This window comes from Dysidea avara, chromosome 4 (assembly GCF_963678975.1).
Source record: "Dysidea avara chromosome 4, odDysAvar1.4, whole genome shotgun sequence".
Lineage (NCBI taxonomy): Eukaryota > Metazoa > Porifera > Demospongiae > Dictyoceratida > Dysideidae > Dysidea > Dysidea avara.
Genome location: NC_089275.1, coordinates 20,987,672 through 21,010,374, shown reverse-complemented (window position 1 = coordinate 21,010,374; position 22,703 = coordinate 20,987,672). Strand labels below are relative to the sequence as shown.

Sequence of the window (22,703 nt, the reverse complement as noted above, 5' to 3'; positions counted from 1 at the left end):
GTCAGATAATTGCACTTCAATTCGAACAAAAGCATTGTGTTGCCAAGGCGATTTCTGTGTGAACGTCATTGGCATGCACTAATTGGCTAGCGCCGAATCTGGGCGCTAGAAATGATTTAGTATCTGTATTTCACCAGACCCTTACTTTATGCGAAGGGGCGGGCGGCGCCAGACTAATGCTTCCACTGAATGTTCTATTAGAGTAGTTAGGTGACTGCTCTATTAAAGTATCTCGATCTTGTAAAACTTCCATATTTATCCGGGTCCTTGTTGCATAACCTCTAACATAAATCAATACCTTGGAAAAATGTTTATAAGGTGTATGGATTTAGGAGTATTTGTATTATTAGTGATCAAGACACACGGTAGTCAGTGTATCGTGCGGCCCAAGAAGTCGGCGCGCCACACCGTGAGTATATTAACAGGAAGAAAGAAAACGCAATTTTCACACCTATATGTAGCTCTGTGATCCCTAATCCGATTGGAATCAAATTTGCTAGAGACGTGCCGCCCAGTTAGGGGAGTCTACATACCATAATTTGAAGAAAATCGCTCCATATTTTACGCAAATAATCGGTCATAACTTCGTGAATGTTCATCGGATTCCTACCAAAGTTGGTACAAAGATCCGCCCAATCCGAGCACGCATTCGTGTTTTATGGCGAATTTTGCGAAGTGTGCGAAATGAAGAAGAAGAAATTAAAACGAAATTTATCTCGGAAATGGCAGGTCGAAGGTCTGTCACGCCTACAGGGTAAACCCCTTGGAGGAATCAGTTGAAAATTGATGGAGCAACCATCGTAGGAGTGCCTTTTTGTGGTTTGAAAGGAATTGGGATAAAGACCATGGAGATATGACACAAAACCCAACCTGTGTCAAAATTACTCGATCGATATTTATGAATAAAAACTATTAGTTTTCGTATCTACCAGGCAAACCGCTTAGAGAAACGAGCTGAAAATCAGTATGTAGCTGGAATAATCATCATAGAAAGTCCTTGCAGTAGTATAGAAGAATCGGATCACAAATCACTGAGTTATGATTCGAAAGGCAACTACGTGTAGCAAATGCGAGATCGAGATACTCTAATAGAACAGTCACCCAAATAAAGCATTCAGCTGCGTTTATAATTTACTTAATTATATTACATTTCAAGTTATTCTGTAGGGAATTCAGCTACAAACAAGTCACCCTGTAGTTAGATCAGCTAGAAGAAGGTACCTAATAGAGAGTTCAGCTACAAAGAAACCATCATGTAGAGAGTTCAGCTGCAAACAAATCACCCAGTAGTAAGTTCCACTATGAACAGATCACCCTGTAGAGAGTTCAGTTAGAAACAAGTCATCCTGTAGAGAGATCAGCTAGAAGAAGTCACCTTGTGGAGAGTTCAGCTACAAAGAAACCATCATGTAAGAAAGTTCAGCTGCAAACAAATCACCTGTAGAGAGTTCAGCTAGAAACAAGTCACCCTGTAGAGAGTTCAGCTAGAAACAAATCACCCTGTAGAGAGATCAGCTATAGAAAAAGTTCAGTACATTGTAGAGAGTTCAGCTACAAAGAAACTACCATGTAGAGAGTTCAGCTGCAAACAAATCGCCCTGTAGAGAATTCAGCTACAAACAAATCACCCTGTAGAAAGATCAGTTAGAAGAAATTACCTTGTAGAGAGTTCAGCTACAAACAAACCACCCTGTAGAGAGTTCAGCTACAAACAAGTCATCTGGTAGAGAGATCAGCTAGAAGGATCACCTTGTAGACAGTTCAGCTACAAAGAAACCACCCTGCTTCATCTTTTCTTCTTCCTGTGGTAAAGGAAAAAATGATAGGTTAAAAAGCCCTAAAGCCGGCCTATGGCCGGCTTTGGGGTATACAAATACAAAAAGAAGTGAAATCTAATCCAATACAGCCAAGCTGTAAAAAAAGAGTGCGGCCCTGAGAAAGGCTATGGTGAAAAAAGAGGTGAAATCCAAGGTGGCGGCCAAGAAATGGCTGTGATGGTAGGTTAGTGGTAAAAATTTTAATAACGACAATTCAGGTGAATTTTGTGCCAAGACCAAGCGGCACCAAATTCACCTGAATTGTTGTTATTAAAATTTTTACCATTAACCTACCATCACAGCCATTTCTTGGCCTCCACCTTGGATTTCACCTCTTTTTTCACCATGGCCTTTCTCAGGGCCACACTTTTTTTTAAGGTAGAAGAGTACCCTGAAATCCATATCTTTAAAAACAAACTGTTACTTACTTATTTTGTTTATCAATTCATTGCAAACTAAAACGCTAGTATTAGACAGGTACCGAGGCTGATTTTAAGTTTGCGCCGCAAGCGATGTTCGTGATCACGTGATCTACCTCGTGCGTGTGAGAACAGATTAGATAGCTGGCCAAACGTAACGTGCTTGTGAAGTATTAGGTGAGGACAACGTTGTATTGTGTTATTTTAACTCGTGCTTGGTTTAGCAGCTCTGCTTTGCAGTGGGTTGTTTTTGCTGCGCAAATATATTAGAAACCTGTTGTCAAAAAACAGGGTGGCACCAAAATGCATACCCTGTACAAAGGTGCTTCCCAAGACACAAAACAATATATACAAACACCATGTTCATGTATTCAATCACATCTAAATGCACTGTACAGTGGATCCTCACTAATCCAAATGCTCGCTATTAGTAAGGATCCGCTGTATCTATACTAGCTACAATTACCTGTATTTTGTGTCATGTGCAGACAACAACCTGATAGCCCAAGTATAAGATCAAGCCAGGATATCAAGTTGGAATTACCAGCACTGGAGCTACTTACTGATAACACACAAACAGCATGCACATGTTGGATTGTCGCATACTACTCCATGTATGTATTACATTATTATTGACACAATAGTACATGAATATCATAAATGTACAACTGAAACACTACAAGTGAATGTATACTGGTAATATCAGTCTCATCAAAAGTGTACAAAGACTACATTTATTTGAGCAGAAACCAAAAATGTTTACAAGGAAAAAAGGTTACATTCCTTGGAAAGGAAATCAAAAAGCATACATGTCAACATAGCTAAAAACATTCCACTTATTGGAAATAAAATCAAAAGCATACATAAAAAGATCAAAGATTGTAATCCTTGCAAAGGAAAACAATTCAAGCAAATAGCAAGGTCAAGTTCACGGTTCAGTTCGGTAAAAAGTAAAGTCGAGTTACAATCTAGTGAGGTTTCGGGGATTCAGTGGACAGCTCCTGTTGTGGGTTCCTCTTTCTGACCCACATGTACAGATTATCTCTGTTTCAGAGGCAGTACTCTCATCTTCAAAACGAACTTGATGGTTCTTATTCAATGGACAATCACGATGGCTAGTTATTCTGTGGGTGGCCGATCCACACTTACACTTCCCCTGCTTTCTTGAAGAGGTAGCACATAGTTCATTGTTAGCCACATCACAGTTGTCACTCAAGTCATCGTCATCACCGTCATCCTCATCATCTGAGCCATATGTGTGCTGAATCCTCTGTCTGCGAATCCACTGCTTCCTTTCTTCTTGCTCTTGAACACGAGCTTTCTTCCAGTTAGTACGGTTCTCTTTAGCCTCTTCTGTTTTTTTTCTTTCAAGATTGTTAGCACGGACTTCATTCCCTCTCTGTAATGCTGCTGCCATTCCATCAAATAAAGGCAACCTTAATCGGCGAAACAATTCCAGCAGCCAATGATAAGACATCCCATATTTCTTGTTAAGCCAGGTCATGTTGGCTTGCATTAAGCCCATGTTGGTGCTTAGCATGTAGTGAATACTGTGGAGGTATTTGTCCTTTGACCGATACCTTATGAGAACATTGTGACTAGCCTCCGGGTAATTTGAATGCCCTCGCCCCAATTCGGTATGAATAATTTGTGGGGCCTGTGATGCACGATTAGAACATTCAACCTCATAAGCAAGCGCATGGAATGGACATGCCAGAGGGTTCTTTGAGTGGTAATCCTCACCTTCACATGCTATTGTGTCACCTTCGCAATTACCACAGGAGCAAACCTTCATACTGTGAAAATCACAATGGCCCCCTTCCCAAATATGAATATCACGAGCATGATACTTCCCTAAAGCAAGAATACGAGCTGCAAAAAATTGTGGATCAGTTTCTGCTTGCAATAAACAGTAAAAGAAGTTGGTTCGAGCACCACGCAGAAAAGATTTTGAGAGGCAGCCACAGTTCTTCTTGTGACGCTTTGGACAGTGACATTTTACTGTTGTAACTTCAGGAAATTTTTCTTTAAGTACGTCTTGCATTGTTTCAGAGAAAGATTTTTGCTTTGCTATTTCTCCAAGATGTTTAGTGTGTGAGCGTGCAACGTGACCACCACAAAGCATTACCTTTGATTTTTGTGCATCAGTATAATGCATCCTAAAGGCTTTTGCAGAAGATGAGTCCCCATCTTGCCACTGCACTTCTATCATCATGCCTTCTTCTTTAGCATGGCCAAAAGCAATATCAGCTGCATGCCCTTCTGCACCTTTTGCAGTGCCACGATACAGTTGATCCTGATCCACACCTTTTCCTCTCATACACAAATGCACAAAATAAAGCAATGAATTGGTGACATAGTTTCTTATTGTGAATGTACAGTTTTGGCTGTACCTACCTCTTGTCAACCATGCTCCATCTGAAGTAGTGATCGCCCGCTGCCAACTGCCAACAGCCGATGGATCAAGTGATTTCATGTCACCTTTAGCCATTTCACACATCTCATTAATCATAGTGTTCACAATAGGATGTAGAAGTTTAATTGTTTCATAAAAGCTTTTAGTACTAACCGCTGACATGCCCAGGCCTTGCTTCAGAACCTTATTGTATTGTGAATGCATCAAGCCACTGGCTATAAATGCAACTTGCATAGCCAAACTGCAAGCCATGCGGTTGGAAAATGCAACATTAACAGAACTTGTTAAATTAATCATTCTTTCAGCACAACCACTACATTTAAATTTTACCATTGCACACCCACCAAGTCCTAAAAATTTAACGTTTATAGGGATGAGTTTTCCAGTACATTCTGGCGTGTAACACACTGTAGTGGCATTTATTTGGTCAATAAATTCTTGGAGTTGTGTAGCTTGGCATAAGAACACACTATTACCAAGTTCAACTGGACTTGCACGAGCCTTTTTCAAAGGGGTGGGGCAATATTCTGAACTACTATCAACAGTGTCAGTTTCGCTTGTTGACAGTGTACTGTCACTTTCAGTGCTTGTCATGTCATATAGTTCAGTAACACTCACACTCCTTTGTGGCACTCCACCGTTGTAGGCATTCATCAAAATCTGTCCTTCTGAACTTGTTCCATCATCCATCACTATGTTTTGTGTTTCTGGGCTTGTTCCAGGGATATTATCATCATTTCCATCCTCCATCACTACCCTCTGTGTTTCTGAACTTATTCTAGTAGTGTTACAGGTCAAACTAACATCATTTCCATCCTCCATCTGTGTTTCTGAGCTTGTCCCAGGGATATTACCATCATTTCCATCCTCCATCACTACCCTCTGTGTTTCTGAACTTATTCTAGGAGTGTTATAGGTCAAATTAACACCATTTCCATCCTCCATCACCACACTCTGTGTTTCTAACCTTGTTCTAGGGTTATTATCGTCCAAATTAGTATTATTTTCACCCTCAGTGTCTGGATGCTCAGGGCTCACATCACTCACCACGTGGCTGCGCAAGCGCATCGACCAGCGACTGTGAGCCAAGTCTCTAAAACGTTGTGATTTTTTGCTAAAGTATATTTTGCGACTGTTCGACACTTCACCCCTATCCATTGCTACTCAGAACGGTCGACAAACAGCCCGAAAAACAGAGCGAATCATCACATCGGCGAGTATCACGTGATGGGAAAATAAATCGCGTCGTCTCCCGAAATTTTGGGTAAACAGGAAATGATAACAAACCAATGAGATTTCAGCACTAATGTTTACATGACAAACAGCAATGTAGCGCATAATTTAAGTATTGCGATAATGTTTACAATGTTTAACACCGTGGGATCGAGGTTACTGTGTTTGTCCATGCACCGCTCACAAACAAAGACAAAAATTATTAATATTTATGCGTAGTCTAGTTAAGCTTGCTTCAATATAGACAGCAAAAAAGACTGAAGCAGTTTGATGAAAGGTAAGATACATAAAAAGAGCTATAATGGTGCAATTTTCAAGCTATATTTGTGTCTATAGAGCAAAAACTGAGCCACGCCCACCGTTTTCCAACCTCAATAATGTAATTTCCCTAGAACTTGATAATATAATTACATGAAAGGCTAAAAATTTTTATGTGTTTTCAGGGTATGCTTCTACCTTAAAGCTTGGCTGTTATTATTATTATCAATTTTATCTAAAGAAAGGGTACACAAAAGGCTTATAGCCTGTACAAGGTGGTCCCCAAAACACATACACAGTACAAAAAGCAATACATGCAGAAACACTGACTAAAAAAAAATTACTATCTACAAGCAAACAAACAAGCAAACAAAAACAACTATACAAAAAGTAATACTAGCTATAAGTGAGAGACATCAGTTAGCCAAACAAGTAACATTGGAGCCGTGATCTAAAGCGTGATGGTAAGGACAAAACTGATTTCATATGTAGTAATAAGTATATAGTTAGATAATAAGTAGTAGTATGGTGTAAACTTAGACAAAAAAAGGGTCACTAAATTTCATATGGGATTGAGTTCCAAACAAATGGTGTGTTCACGTAGAAGGCGGAATATCTAAATGCATTGATGGAAGATTATAATTACGCTAAGACAATTTCATTATAATACTCAGCATATTGATCGAGTAAAGCCTAAAAGTGAAGGGGGGAGGGGGGCTTCAGTTCCCAAAGCCCCCTGGATCCGTCCCTGCCTACGCATGCTAGCTATAAAGTTTAATTATCAAAAAAACAACGCTGTTATAACTTTAAATTAATCGGATTTTCGTAAGGGATTAATTGGTATTCTGGCTGCTTTTACATGTAAAACAGCCTGTCTCAGGCGGACTTGTGCTTAGTCTGGCGTTGCCGATCCTGTTTTACGCCGCTCGCTTTTTGATTGGTTGGGCGGCGCTCACTGTAAAAGGGTCTGGTCACAACCGCAGGAATTAAAAGCGAGTGCCGCCAAACTAATCAAAAAGGGAGGGTTACTAAGCGCGCCCGCCCCTTCAAGTAGACCATGCAGCTGTTCACGTGGAAGACCAGGTGGCGAGCCAGGTGGTGGAATCGGAGGCGCGACTATAGACGAGCTCCAGCAGACTTATCTTTGCCAGTGTTCAACTAGTCTACTCATCAAGTCCAAGGATACATTTGTGAGAATGATTTTAATAGTTTTCTTTTTTTTTTCCCTTTTGTAATTTCTGTGCAAAGATGCCGAATGCTAGTCTCGGGCATCCAAAGATTTTTTTTCATCGTGTTCCAAAAGGCTAAATGGGTCGAGACAACGTACCTTAGTTAGGCCACTCCAAGAGAATTCATTGTTTCCCATATGTCATAAATCTCAAAACTGAATGCGTGCGGCCGGCAGTTCATAAACTTATGAAGGGCATGAAATCATACAGTAAAAGCTCCATGGGTTGTGACTGAGTTATTGCTAGAAATAGTTCCTATGTACAACTGCTACACATTCACGTGATAAATAGTGAATAAAATATTCAGTTTACTGCATGAGGCCCCTATTTTGGGGGTGTCTGGATTCAGTGGAATGGAATGGAATAGTACTTAGGTAATTTCAATTAGTGGTCACCTCTTTTAAAAGACCACCTCTTTACAAAGACCATTTTATACAGTTCGTACAAGGCTTCCCAAGACATAGTCTGTTTTGCACTAAAAAAAAACATTATGGTCACTTAATTAGTCTGTGACATGTTGACACATTTTAGTACCCATAAATTAGGTATCCCATAGCAACAAGTGCACGCATCTTGCTATTCTACACCCTCTCACTTAAATTAGAACTACTCCATCATTTTTAATCCAATGGACATGAAATTTTCACACAAGTTACTTTAGTAATTTTGCCAAAGAAGAGTGTTTGCCATTTTTAAATAGCAAGTTCAGATGATGAATAACATGGAAGTAAAGAAAAGGATTTCTGGGAGTGTCAACCCGAAAGATAAATATGTGATGAATGAGAAGCTAAAAGACAAAAATAAAAACGCACAATGGTTTGTGGTGTTTAGCATAGTGTATCATAAAAGTATCAAGGCTCTTGTGCGTAAACTGTAGGACTAGTTTTAGTATAAAGGGAAAAACTGTAACTCATGTTCTAAAGCAAATTGAACAGTTGGGTTTGGACTAAACTGTGTACTAGTGTTAGCTTATATCCAGTAAAAAAGTACAGAACATTTGCTAAAACCATTTGTAAGTTATAGAACAAATTAAATTTCATGGGAAGCCATATAAGCGGACTGTACAGAGCACCCTTAATATCTGAATTGTTGTTTTTAGAGCCCTATAAGACAGTCTTATTGATGAATTGTATGCCACATGTTATGTCCCCTAGAAAAGCCAGTGATATCTGATTTATGATACAATACAGTAATAGCTATATACCCCATACAAAAAACAGCTTGGCTATACAAAAAAAATATGTGTCCACGAAACTAAAAGCAACTGGCAACTAAAGGAGCTATTATCTAGAAATGAATGTCAATATATTCTGGCAACTAAGTATAGTTTACAATAATCTTGGTGACTTGTGCAGTCTGACTGTATTAATTCCCTGTAAATCTAATTGGCTAGTAAATTGGTACTTTTCTCAATAGTCCGGTGTTGTAGAGGAGAAAAAAGGCAACTAGTTCTAAGTCTTTGAATTAGGTTAGGTAATCGTAAGGCTGCAGCACATGTTGCTGTCAGACCTTCAGTGCTGGTCACTGTAAAGTGCTAATAATAAATTACTAGCCAATTAGAGTTACAGGGAATTAATTAGGAATGCAGCAAGACTGTATGAGTGAATGATGATGGTCCACGTTTTTACAAATTATAGCAAGTTATTTGTCAGTATTTCTTGGCCTCACCCTAATAATAGCTCCTTTAGTTGTCAGTTACTTTTAGTTTGATGGGGATGTCACTTTATACAGCCAAACTGTTTTTGCATGGGGTATATTGCTGTATTACAAATCAGATATCACTCTGATTTTTCTAGGCATGTGGTGCACAACTGATCAATAAGACCATTCTATGGGGATACACTCTAAAACAACAAGATAGCAGCATCTTCAACATTAAAGTTAAAACGGTCTTTATAAAAAGGTGGTCTTTGTTAGAAGGTGGTCTTTATAAAGAGGTGACCACCAATTGAAATTACCAAAGTACCGTTCCATTCCACCATTCCAGTCCACCATTCCACTGAATCCAGACACCCCTATTTTGGTGGTATTGTAGCACAATTTGCAGAACGCAGACATTTCATTCTAGTAATAACCAGTTATGCAATGGGATCTAGTTTGTGTGTTCACCCCCCCCCTTCACACCACACTACACACACACACACACACTACACCATGTATGTTATAGAAAGTTGTATCACATGCAATAACCATGTAGTGAGAGAAACATTTTTGGGTATACATAACTGCCATATGGGTAGTGCTAAAAGCCGGAATGGAACGGAACCAATTAGGGTGCGCGCCAAATAGAAAAATCGTTTGAGACAAATTTTGCATCGTTTCCAACTGCCACACAGTGACTAGAATTGTGCTAGAGTTCATTTCCTGCTACTTATATGCAAGCTAGAAATCGCGCTCTCGAAGTTTCTATTTAATGCCCGCCACGTGGCATGTTGTGCTCTTACCAATCCATCAAATTCTATTTAATCTTGATGTAGAATTGCTTCCTTATCATTGTAAAAGGTAAACTACTGTAGTATGTTCATGTTATAGTCGTGTCCAACTCTTTAGTAACAGCGAGGATGGTTTTCTGAAGTCTGCCAGCATGGGAAATAATTTACGAGAGTTAACCACGGTGCATGTTAGTGGCTGTGAATCATATGCTTACAGTGCTTACAAAATAGTGTAGCAGGTTAAATGATAGTTTTTCAGCGTATGTGATTACAAAACGCTTTCGTGCAGTGGGCATTAAATAGAAACCTCGAGCAAGCGATTTCTAGCATGCCTACAAGTAGAAGAAAACTAACTTCAGCACAATTAGAGTCACTACGTAATGGTAAGAAACGGTGTACAATCTGCAAAAACGATTCATTAACTTGGCGCTCCTCCCGTTCCGTTCCGGCTTTTAGTACTACCCCTACCATACAGTAGAGTAGCAGTGAATATAAATGCATTTAATTGGCTTATCACAGCTACTTTGTAAGATTAAAATACCACTCAGTGCTGAAATGTTGTACAAGCCACCCAAATGTACAGTAATCCCACCCTTAAAAACATGTAAAACCAAAAAAATGCCAGTCCAGTGATTAGACACTACCTATTTTGGTGATTATTAGTTTCTCATCCACCGCCCACATCCTTCTGAGGCTACCGCATGGTAAGCCATTATTTACTCTGTGCATGCTTAGAAGTACACATGATACCAAATTGTTATATTTTTTTGTTGATGAATGCTACAATGCAGTATGTATCGCCAGGAGAACTGTTGCTTTCCTTATCAAATTGCTGCAGTGGATCCACCTTGTTGCAATCATGTTCTATTGACTTTATCAAAGCAGTGGGCTTTCAGTTGACTGTCGAAAAACAGTTTGCGATCACGAAGAGTAGAATCAGCTGGTGAAGGAAATGTTTGTAGTAAGAAAGAAAAACAATTTAGACAAAGTCTATACATCAGTGTGTTAATATTATAAAATAATGGCCTAATGGTAATACCCTCCCGCCCGCATCATAATAATTAGAAAGGCTGGATGAAATTAATAATCACCAAATAGGGGCCTAATGAATAAAACCATGCATGTGGAAGAGAATTTGCATGTGAGCGGGAAGAAACAATGAATTTTCTTGGAGTGGTTTCAAGTCAATCACTTTTTCTTGTGGATAGGTAGAAGAAGTGGATATATATATATATATACTAGTGGGGCAAAAAAATTATTAATTTTCAACAAGTAGAATAGGGATCAAAGATTTGATTTTGAAAAAAACTGCGTAAACAAGAAGTAATAGGGATGATAATTCACAAAATTCTATGCATCATCAGTTCAAAGCAAGTTATTTGTATAGTGTACACTCAATTTGCGTTTCCTATTTCAACATTTTAACAAAATTTAACCACAAGTTGAAATAGGAATCGCAAATTGAGTGTACACTATACAAATAACTTGCTTTGAACTGATGATGCATAGAATTTTGTGAATTATCATCCCTATTACTTCTTGTTTACGCAGTTTTTTTCAAAATCAAATCTTTGATCCCTATTCTACTTGTTGAAAATTAATAATTTTTTTGCCCCACTAGTTTCATGATTTTTTTCATGTCCATGCACATGGACTACTTCTTAAATATACGTTCAACAGTACATGATTGTTTAATAAAGAAACCCATTGTAATATCAACTGGCAATAAACAATTACATAAATAAGTTTAATAAACAATTAGTTAACAATACAGTTAACAATACAGTAAACAATACCACTTTCCTTTGACGAGTAGATAAATCCACTAGTGTGACCGTTTACTGCAACGAAGGGGTGCGAAATCTCAACACGAGTAAAACACATGCTTGACAAAACGTGGTCGACTCCACTTAAAGTGCTGAGTATACGGAGCATCCCGCTTTTTATTTTTCAATCGCGTACGGAAGGGACACACCCCTTTTCAATTCGAAATTTACCAGTGTGTTCCAATAACTTACAAGCCTTGTTATGTCGACTCTTAGCTGGTAAACAGCTGAAGAATATAATAGAAAGTATACACGAAAGGCGTACAGTAATAGTTTAAGTGACGAGGTGCGGGCCACACCCCCTTCACTGTCTCGTAATGAAGGAAGTCTAAAACCCGAGTTTCAGTGAGCAATAGTTATGTTTAATGTTTAGTGTGATACAACTTGATGCATTTTAGTCCTGTGAGCTAAAGCAATGGAATTTTAAACAATTCTATATTATCATCTGTATGGCTTCTCGATCGAATGGCGTCTCGAAGAGTGATTCTTGCTCTATATCTCGCAATCGCATTAGAGAGGGAAGATTTTAATACCACACAGACCTGGGTACGAATGTTTTTTAAATACGCCATACGTTTTTAGGGCTGATATCTACTTCCTACGAGCTGTAGGCGCGCGAAACAAGAAAGAAAGAAGAAAGAAGAAAGAAAGAAGAAGATGGAGAATCTAACCATTTTCAAAATTTTAAAAAACACCTAAAACCATTTCCCTTACTTTTAATACTTGTTGGCTAGTGTTGTAAACACAAAAGAAAGGTCTAGAATGTTTTAGAAATAAAATCTAAAGCCCGGAAGGCTGCTTTTGGCGTGCGTTCTATTAGAGTGTTTTGAAAAATTTCTGCCTGATCCCTATTATGTACCACTACCGTGGTACATGATATGGCAACTGGAATGGTAACCCAGTGGTACTAGGAAGGATGTAATGAGCAGATGTCATGTCACTGTGATGTTTTATTAAGTTCTACTTGAGGCTTTAGAGATGTAGTCAGGCTTGGGGTCAAATACACGAGTATTTGTATTTAGCTGTATTTAATACTATTTTTGAGTATTTGTATTGAAACAACATGTATTTGTATTTGTACTTAAATACTTCATGTAAAAACTTAAATACTTTCTGCAAATACCTCAAATACTTTTGCTTGGAAAAGAATCTGTATGACCTAATCTGTAAAATTGTTTGGTTGGAAGATGATCTCTTTCACTTATTGACACCTTAGTCTGTAAAATATATCAAATCCTAATTATTTTCTTTCAATTTCTTTAAATGGGAAGAGTTATGAAGAACTTACTTTTCTTTGAAGTTGAATAGTATATAAGTACTAGCAAGAGGTCATAATATAGAGAGGGGAGATACAGCATTGGACACTCTCCCTCCCTCTCTACTGTGTATTATGAACTCTTGGTACGAGTATTCAAACCTTAGTTCAATAATATCATCTAAGAATAGCAAGAAGTCTATATACTCCAATTGTAAAGTATTTGTATTTCAAATACATCCTGGGTAAAAGTTATTTTTGTATTTCATACTTTCAGAGTATTGTATTTAAATACTTTTCAAAGTATTTAACCCCAAGCCTGGATGTAGTAATGGCAGTGAATGTGAATATCTAATGCCTGCATGGATATCTAGGTGTACGAAATGTATATTATGGTGAAGGCCACAGACTGAAATAGTGGCTAGATTCAGCATCTGCTACTATGGTTTAATTCCTAAGTAACCAAGGTATGCAATTAAGTTTGTGGCTTCTGTGGGATGGCCTCCTTTTAAATGCAAAACCATGTTTTCCAGCTTCTCTTTCTGTGCACAGGCAGGCAGTTAGATGAAAATTAGAGTTTCAGAATTTTCTTTTAAAATTCTATATCTGGCCGCCTGTAAGAGTTTTCTTTTTTTTTATGTTTTATTTGATGTTAGATAGACTATTATTCCATAAAGGTGATTTTCATCACCTAAGATGTTTCTAGGATGATTTTAAAGGTAGCATTTTAGGCGGCATGCATCATTTTATTGGGGATCCCTACCTACCATACTGTTGGATAGCACTACTGTTAAGAGTCATGGAGATACCGTATAGCGGGTTTTACTGCGACTATAATTTATCATGAATCTTAAAAATGCGACACAAATTTCCGCGAACACAGCTATCTGCGAAAATAAAATCTGCTGATTTTACTATTTCAATTACTAGAAACGCATTGGAAGCGTTGTTAAGCAGTTATGTACATGACTATCATGTTTATAAAGATCTTACTTGTGGGGATGTGTGTCGCTGCGTGACGATGTGCCCTCTCTAGGATATGCAGTTTGTTTTCATTTCGTGGTGCACAACAATATGTATCAAGTTACAGGACAAGAAGACTCAAAAAGTTGAAAACACTAGATAAAATAAACACAAATATAATTACCGTGGCTAGCTACTGTTTGTGAAAATAAAGTCATCGTGGTAAAAACCCACTATACAGTAATACGTGTATGCATGTTACCCATGTTCATCAGTAAAATTTGTCAAAGAAGTTGTGGAAAGGTCTATCCTTAACTCCTAAAGCTAGAAAAACTGATATATCAGCTGTTACACTTAAGCATTTAACTTAATTTCCTACATACAGTATGACTACACAGTTCACATTTTGAAGTGCTAAGGAATATTACAGAGGAACCTCTCTTAACAAACTCCCCAAATTAAGGACACAATAGAAAAACTTCCGGACAAAAATTTTGGTCCCAACAGGTCTGGCTGATACATTTTCTACCTCTGAAAGAGGAAAGCCTCTTTATTTAAGAAAAGGCCAAAAATTCTGGGTCCCAAAATGTTAGATGTTACACTATAAAATGATACATAGTATGGTTTAAAGAAATGTCAAACATAAATTCTATGTGAAAATAAACTTGAGCATGCAAATCCCTAAGGAAAATGATCGGTCCTATTCAATGCGGCAAATCAAGCAGACTAGATGAAGAATATACAATGCTAAAAACCAGTCACCATTCATAATTAGACAATGTATGCAGCGTTTACTTTGATGAGACCTGATGACAGGTGTCTTATTGGTTAAAATATCTAGGACACTTGTTTACATCCACAATGAGACTTACAGTAATGCAATTAGCCTCTTGTGGACAATTAGTCTTTAACACAGTAATAAACACCAAGGGAGGTGATGTGATTGCAAGCCAGTACTTCCTTTGCAGCTAGCTGCCCATTTTCAACAATGCTAAAGTATGTAGTGGCACTTTTTGGCTTCTTGAATGGTTTTCCATAGCCTCCAATCTATTTTGACATCACTTTTGATTAGCTGTTGATCTCTATACTTTGGTGTAGAAATTAGTGATATGGATTTTCAGAAGCTTCTGGAACCACTCTATTAATTGAATAGCGCTGTGACCTCTAATGAAGTTAATATGCAGCGATATTGATGACCTGTCAATTATAACATCATTTGTAGAGGTGTACTGATATACTGATACATATTGTATCGGTGGCCGATATAGAATATTCTACTATATTGGTGGGAGGCGATATTGCTGCTAAAAACTGATATGATACACCGATATACAACTGAACTATCTTGAGGACACTGTCCAATGATCAAGCCACATTATAAACCCTAATACAAGGATGGGAAACAGTAATTATCTTCCTTGTCCAAAAGCAGTATGCTACCCAAAGCCATCTAAGTGCATGTATAGTCACTGTTTTGTTGTCACAAAGGTTACCAATCATACAACAAACACTCATAGTGGTGAGCCTGGCGGAACAGCAATAAGATGAACCAAGAGCACAGCATAAAACAACCAGCCATCCTTGCAAGCCATTAAAATATGGAGTAATCTAACTAATCTTGTCAGGGGCATGTATTTAAAATATTTGTGGGTGCCTTATAGTCTGAGCTGTCAATAGAGGCCACACCACCATGGGTAACCAAGCATATCCAATAATCTTGAGACTATCTTCAGTAGTTAAAATAAAGTTGAACATGACATTAATATGTGGTTCCTCAAATATAAATAGCTACATTTAGTTATATCGGTATATCGGATCAGTTTCAAAATGAGAAATCTCATATCGGATTGGTTTAGTTTTCTTATATCGGTACACCTCTAATCATTTGTGCACCAGTTGTCTTGAAGAGTTAAAACAGCTAAAATGAGAGCTCTTTTGTGAGGTAGGCACTTTGTGGTGAAGTTTTAAAATGATTTCTGGCCTTGTAGCCATTAGCAAGCAGTATATTGCTTCATCATCTAAATAAACCGTTTTCACATGTGGTAGTAATCTAACCATCAAGTCTTATACTTGAATTGTTGAAATTGATGTTTTCTTTGTACTATTGTTTCTGGTAGGGTTCCTTACTTTTCTAGCCATTGTCTTTTGTGCTTTCTAGATTACATGCACAAATGATGTCATATGTGAGAAATTATTTCTATTGGTGCATATTTTTGTCATGCCAAAATGGACTGTTTTAAAGAGCACTGTCAAAAGTTTATAAAGATTCATTGCAGCCTCCAACACAATCCAGTATGTTTAAGTACCACCTGCCTGACCAACCACAGTCGCAAGGCTGGAGGCCAAAGCAGTGCATGGGCACCATTTTACATATATGTTAAAGCATAGCCACGGGTGCCATATATAAAAATAAAGTACTAGGCACGCGGCCGAGATGCTAATAAAGCACGAGGCAAAGCCGAGTGCTTTATTAGCATCGAGGCCAAGTCCCGAGTACTTTATTTTTCATATAGCACGAGTGAGGCTATGCTTTAAATGATTTATGGAACTTTCTAGTTGTGTAGCTTCACCATACACTTTAGGACTTGTAATTAACACACGTTGCACGAATTATTAGCAGCTTTAACACGCACAAACTAGTTTAACAAAGTAACTCATGCGTATGTTACCATAGTTTAGCATGGTAGACATTCATTGCATATTTTGGCAGGTTTTGCTTGCAACCCACAATCGATTTTATTGCAAGTCACATGATGAAATATTTCTGTGATATCTCCAGGACTTGTCCGTTTACATTAACAATCGTAACAGCAATGTTACCTTCTCCCACCCATCATCGAAGCATTTAGGTATGTCTATAAAAGCAATCCAGTGGTAGAAATTGTATTGGCTGGGGTGATTGATCAATCAGTGCGGCAAGGCTATCAGCCTTCACCGGCTTAGGTGATTAGTTGTATTGGCATGAGCCCCGCAGGCTATTAGCCTGCACTAGAGCACGTGGGCAACTGTGCTTTATTGCCCACAAAGAGTGCTTTATTGAACGAATAAAGCACTCTTTGCAGTGCAATAAAGTACTCTTTGTGGTCAATGAAGCTATTGACTGGCTGAGAGTGTACTTTATGAAATTACACTTTTCCCTTTGATCTCGCCCATGCAAAGCTCTATAAGTTACAATAACAAACTCACCAGTGGGATGTGCCTTGTGGGGTTCCAACAAGTTTGTGCCCTCTGTGCTAAATGGGCTGATTGCTTGTTACAATGAAGCCGTATCAAGGTGTCAATTTTCCCTATCAACACTTTCCTTGAGCAACATATTTAGACACCACTGACTTATTAAGCGATTACACTTGGTAGATACCTGTAGCTTCATGATAGGTTTGATGCCACACCTATTAATTAATGTGATCTTTGTTGATCAATAACGATCAAGCACTGAGACCACATCTCTTAACAATCTATTACCATGATACACCCCGTTATTATTGAGCTGTATTCATCATAATGCTAGCACAACAAAATTATAAAGTAGTGTCACACATCCCAGCTAACTAGAGAAGCTCTATATAGCAATCATCCTAATAGAACAGTCACACGTGTATAGCTCTATGCTATAACAAAAACCAAACAAACTAATATATTAATTTCAAAATGAAGTAGGGATCTAAGCGATAAAGTAGTGAAACAAGAGATGAATCAGCATAGCTCTGAAGGTAAATCCCCACTTTGGCATTGAACAAAAATGCATGCCATTGTAGGGATTTTCCCTCTGAACTATGTTGTTATACCATCATTCATCTCTTGTTTCACTACCTTTTATTACTTGGATCCCTACTTCCATTTAAAATTAACAATTTATACTACGAAGCCTTGAAATATTTCTGAATAGCTTGATATGTGTATAGCATAGGTCAAAAGGTGTTGGATTGTGTCCAGCCCTTCATTCATGTCACACACTGATTAAAAGTGACATCATACAATTGTAAATCTATTTGTGTGTTTTTGCCCTGTGTGTGCGTGCATGCGTGCATGCGTGCAAGTGAGTTCACACGTGCACATTACTAGATTTGCCTTTCCTTCAATCTTCAAGAATGTTAGTGGTCTAGTGTAATGGGTAGGATAATAGTACAGCTGAGTCTCTATCCAACATCTGTGTAATCCAGAACCCTCTCTAAACTGACCAAAATGTTATTTATCAACACTTCTGTATAGAAAGCAACCTCTGTAATCTGACACCTCTGTATTCCGTAATCCAACACAAAATTTGATTTCCTAGACTTGGAATACATTGTTTCCAACCTTTGTAATCCAACACAGAGAATAACAGCAGCATAAAAAACAATCACAGAAAATAATTTTTAAGCAACCAAAGCATTTAATTGGTTCACAATAACAGAAAAAAGCATAATATGTGACTGACCCTGCGAAAATAGGGCATGTGGGCACATAAAATTGCCTACTTTTCAAAATTTGATGTGTCATAACTTTGTATTCCATTGTTGTTTTGCCATGAAACTTTCAGCACTTATTAAGCATTTAGTTGGCTTTAAAATACAAGTTACAAAATGAAAATATTCTAATTCAGTACTGAGATATGAGATGCTATGTGGTGGGGTATAGTTTGTGCCCACATGCCCTATTTTCGCAGGCCTGGTCACATATGTGCAAATTGTAAAATTAATTTTAAAACGTCATGCAATCCATTTTACCTGCACAATCTGACATAATTTTAGATATTGTACAGTGTCGGAGTACAGAGGTGACTTGATAATCCAACAACGTCCTTAGTTGACAACCTTGTCTACTGTAGGACCATTGCATCTATTTCTTGGCCACCACCTTTGGTTGTTGAACCACAACTAAATAAGAATAAACTTAATCATTAATCTCATCTACTCAAAATACCAATGCCAAACAGGTAGTTATTTTATTAACTAGATAAGCTTAATAAATTGTATGTAGCAATGTGGAAGGTTATGAAAACTAAATGTAAGATCAGAGGAGGATCGAAATTATTAAGTAGATCAGAAGTCAGTTTTTTGAGATGAAATGAAATTTGTGGATGACGTAACAAAAGTGTGTCATTATTAAAGAACGTACATAACTAGTTAGTGCTAGAAATATACATGTCAAATAGGGAGTATGGATATTTAGCCTTGAAATCTAGGGATTTTGCTAAAAAATACATTACTTTATTGTATTGTTTACATAAAGCACTAATTTGCTAGGATTGTATTGCGACTGCTGAGGCTCTGTGAGCATGTAAATTCCTAACAAAACTATTTATTAATATACAAAATATTTTAAAGTAGTACTTACGGTAGTTCCAACCTCCTCTGGCCAAAGGTATAAATGTGCACAATTGTTAAATGAATTCTCTTACAGTTTTTTTGCAGTTGATGACAATGGCTACAACCAGTGATATCGGTGGCTATGAGTACACCTTTATTGACACTCCAACAGATCGTCTTGTCTGCAATATTTGCCATTATCCAAGCCGAGAGCCTTACATGACTGTGTGCTGTGGACACAACTTCTGTAAATCTTGTCTTGACAATATCCGCAAGACTACCTGTCCAATATGTCAAAGCAAAAAATTTAAAGCATTTCCCAACAAGCAGGCTGATAGGGAGGTTAAAGATCTTAGCGTGAAGTGCACAAACCAGGAGAGAGGATGTGAGTGGCAGGGAAAAGTGAATTACATCACTGATCATCTTGAGAGTAGCTGCAACTTTGAGGAGGTGGAGTGCTCTAATGAATGTGGAGAAACACTACAACGACAACACATGTCAGCTCACATGAGTGAATGTCCCTATCGTGACCATGAGTGCCAATACTGCAAGGTAACTGCAGAATATTGCTTCATAGAAGGACATCATCAAGGCAACTGTCCTAAGATTTCTATACCCTGCCCCAACAATTGTAGGGTTGGCTGTGTTCTCCGTGAGGACATGGAGGCACACAGAAAGGAGTGTCCCCTTGAAGTTATTCAGTGTGAGTACCACAATATGGGATGCGAGGAGAGGATGATACGCAAGAATAAAAAGATGCATGATAAAAAGCACATGCAAGAACACTTGCTTCTGACAAAAACCAAGTACAGCCAAACGGAAGAGATATTGGCATGCACTAATAGCAGGGTTGACGCTTTAGAAGGGATGTTGCACTATTTCATCAGTCAAAATGGAGGATTATCTGGGAACAGAATGATTGTATCAGCACAGTCTTCTATTCATCTTTCTGATATGTTGATGACTTGCCCTGTTACAGTAAGGATGTCAAAGTACACGAGATATAAAGAAGATGGCGATGACTGGTACAGCGACCCTTTTTACAGCCACTACAAAGGTTACCAAATGTCTATGCTGGTTGTTGCTGGTGGGTATGACACTGGCAAAGATACCCACATGTCTGTATACCTGTGTCTTAAGAAGGGTCAGTATGATGCTGAGCTGTCCTGGCCACTGAGGGGAAGATTCGAAGTAAAATTGCTTAACCAGATGAGTGACTATGAGCATCAAACACGTATATTTACTTATGGTGATAATGCAGCAGATAGAATAGCTGGTAGAGTCATCAGTGATGGAAGGAACTCTGGCAATGGCCGTTGTAGGTTCATTTCCAATAAGAGCTTATATGAAGTTACTCCTACACGTCAGTTTATAAAAGACGATGCCGTCTTTCTTCAGATTAGCATGGTCTAAACACTTTATGCATGATTACCCTCATGACCACATTCAACAATAGAATATTTATGCATATGTGACATTATGTGCTAGTATATAACACTTATGTGTACCCAGTCTTGTTTATCCATTTCATATGATAGTGTACAGTAGTGTATTGCCTTCTTAATAACATTGCTAATGTATTTCTGTGACAATACAAGACATATACTTTTGAGTTGCATGGCTTAGAGGAATTTACTTATGAAGCTGCAGTTGGTGTATGCATATGGATTCTGTAATAGTTGCCTACAGAAAAGGCCCAACTTTACAAATTCTCAACCTAAGTGTTAAAAAAAACAACTGTTTTATAGCTGCCGAATGTAAAGACATACTATAGCATGTATTATTGAAACTTAAAATCGACAGACACATTCCTCCACTGTATATGTAACAGCAGTACTTTTACTTTTGTGTATCAAAAAGTCAGGAGTGAATTTAAAGGGGTAGGTTGAATTTGCATTTGTATAGCTAGTAAGGGTATAGCAGTTATTACTTTGTCATGTAATTACTTGTTTGTGAAAACATTCAAAACAATTAAAAGTTGGAGTTGTTCAGCACAACTGGTGCTTAATTCCATGAAAATAGATCAATACTCCCTAACAGAACAGTCAGTGGAAACTGTAGAGCACTCAATATGTTGTTACTCTCTAATAGAATAGTCACTTTGTAGTGAAAGAAATATTCTAATAGAGCATTCACTGATTAAAATGTTCCAAGATAAGAATAGAAATGTGAAACATAATGGTAATACTGAAAATCAGGAAATTTCTGAGCATTTCGGGCAAAATTTGAACATACTTGACTCAAGCTTAGCCACTTCTGTTCTTCTTTACACTGTATTATTAGCTAGTCATATTGAAAAGATGGCTAAGTGCAAACCAATTATATAATTTTTGTGGTTAAATAAAATTGTGTTAACCTTGCAGTTTATTCATCTCAGTAGTGTTGTTCGTATTGCAAGCACACAAAATCTGGATGTGATTATGATGTGAATTACAAGCATGGGAAATTTGGAATGCATGAAGATGTCTGTGCTGTAAACTTTCTTGGCCAGATTGATATCGTGTCGTTTAGTCACACTCCATGAACAGTTACTTGTGCATTCTTGACCTCACCTTTTTTATAGCTGGGCTGTTTTTACACAGGATATTGGGAATAGTATAGCTAACACTTCTTCTAACACACTGCACACAGCAATACACATACACACAAACATTAAGTTCTTAATTTAATTATGTCAATATTTTCCGGCTGATACATTGTATATAGAGGATTTCTTATGTTTAGTGGACATGGGTTGTGTTAAAATAATCATGGGATAATTATATACTTTTGTGCACAATCCAGATATATATACACTTATAATCAAGAGTTCATAATATAAAAAGAGAGGAGAGTGTCTTACTGCAGTATAGCTTGTACAAACACAAATCTCAAAGTTATGATGCAATACCTATAGTCACTTTCAATGTGCTAGTTGGTCAGGGATGTACTCAGCATTAAGTTTCAATGACTGTTGTAGTTATGGCTTCAATAAGCAGTCCACTGATGATATTGTCAATGCTCCTTAACATGTTATGTGTTGACATGATATAATAAAGTAATAAAAGTTTACCGCTGTATTACTTAAGATGGTGTTTATACAGGCTATACTGAAGGACACTCTCTTCTCTTTTTATACTATGAACTCTTGTTATAATCTATTGAGGCTAGCAAACAGTAGTATATACATATGATAAATTGAGTTGGAAATCAGGAGAATTTAATAACTAGCACTTATCTCCATGGTGTATACTTTCAGATGTCGGTGCCTACTGTAACCGGCTACTGATGTGGTCATTGATTTACAAAAACAGAGCATTACACCAAGTGTATTCTTGTCATCACTAGGCAGACAGCACAGCTGGTTTAATTTTTCCCACTATCAGGGACTAGGGACCCGCCGATTATGCTCATAATTTTAACTATTATGCTATGCTGCACTGCTAAAAAATTTACCTATTATGCGTAAATTTATGCTCAATACTTACCCATTATGCTCAAATTATGCCCAATTATTTATGCCTCAGTTCTCATGCTCTGCTAATAATTTCCAATTTATGGATAAATAATAAGTGGCTGCAGCACAAA

General features: G+C 37.7%; 2 protein-coding genes and 1 long non-coding RNA gene across 4 annotated transcripts; 2 read left to right on the top strand and 1 right to left on the bottom strand.

Annotated features, from left to right (window-relative positions):
* Nucleotides 1–2,195: 2,195 nt before the first annotated feature.
* Nucleotides 2,196–2,967, top strand: LOC136254232 (uncharacterized). Its single transcript, XR_010700382.1, has 2 exons — nt 2,196–2,413; nt 2,725–2,967. It is a non-coding gene; the product is annotated as an uncharacterized lncRNA (long non-coding RNA).
* LOC136254231 (uncharacterized) lies at nt 2,863–5,967 on the bottom strand. Its single transcript, XM_066046896.1, has 2 exons — nt 5,620–5,967; nt 2,863–5,553 (listed from the first exon to the last, which is right to left on the bottom strand). The coding sequence occupies exons 1-2, from the start codon at nt 5,808–5,810 to the stop codon at nt 3,198–3,200; spliced, it is 2,547 nt and encodes an 848-aa protein (XP_065902968.1). The 5' UTR covers nt 5,811–5,967; the 3' UTR covers nt 2,863–3,197.
* A 1,244-nt stretch (nt 5,968–7,211) lies between these two features.
* LOC136253004 (TNF receptor-associated factor 4-like) lies at nt 7,212–20,730 on the top strand. 2 transcript variants are annotated; one of them, XM_066045592.1, is made up of 2 exons: nt 7,212–7,333; nt 19,231–20,730. In XM_066045592.1, exon 2 carries the CDS (start codon nt 19,245–19,247, stop codon nt 20,547–20,549), a length of 1,305 nt encoding a protein of 434 aa, XP_065901664.1. In that variant the 5' UTR covers nt 7,212–7,333; nt 19,231–19,244; the 3' UTR covers nt 20,550–20,730. The 2 variants fall into 2 exon arrangements, with proteins under 2 accessions (XP_065901664.1, XP_065901665.1); XM_066045593.1 differs by having other exon boundaries at nt 7,218–7,333; nt 19,242–20,730.
* Nucleotides 20,731–22,703: the final 1,973 nt, after the last annotated feature.

Excerpts from the sequence above, each read along its gene's own strand:
- LOC136254231 (XM_066046896.1), bottom strand. The coding sequence starts at position 5,810 with ATGGATAGGGGTGAAGTGTCGAACAGTCGCAAAATATACTTTAGCAAA. Across the intron at positions 5,554-5,619 it reads GATAATAACCCTAGAACAAG|AATAAGTTCAGAAACACAGA; the intron begins GTTAGAAACACA and ends TAACACTCCTAG.
- LOC136253004 (XM_066045592.1), top strand. The coding sequence starts at position 19,245 with ATGACAATGGCTACAACCAGTGATATCGGTGGCTATGAGTACACCTTT.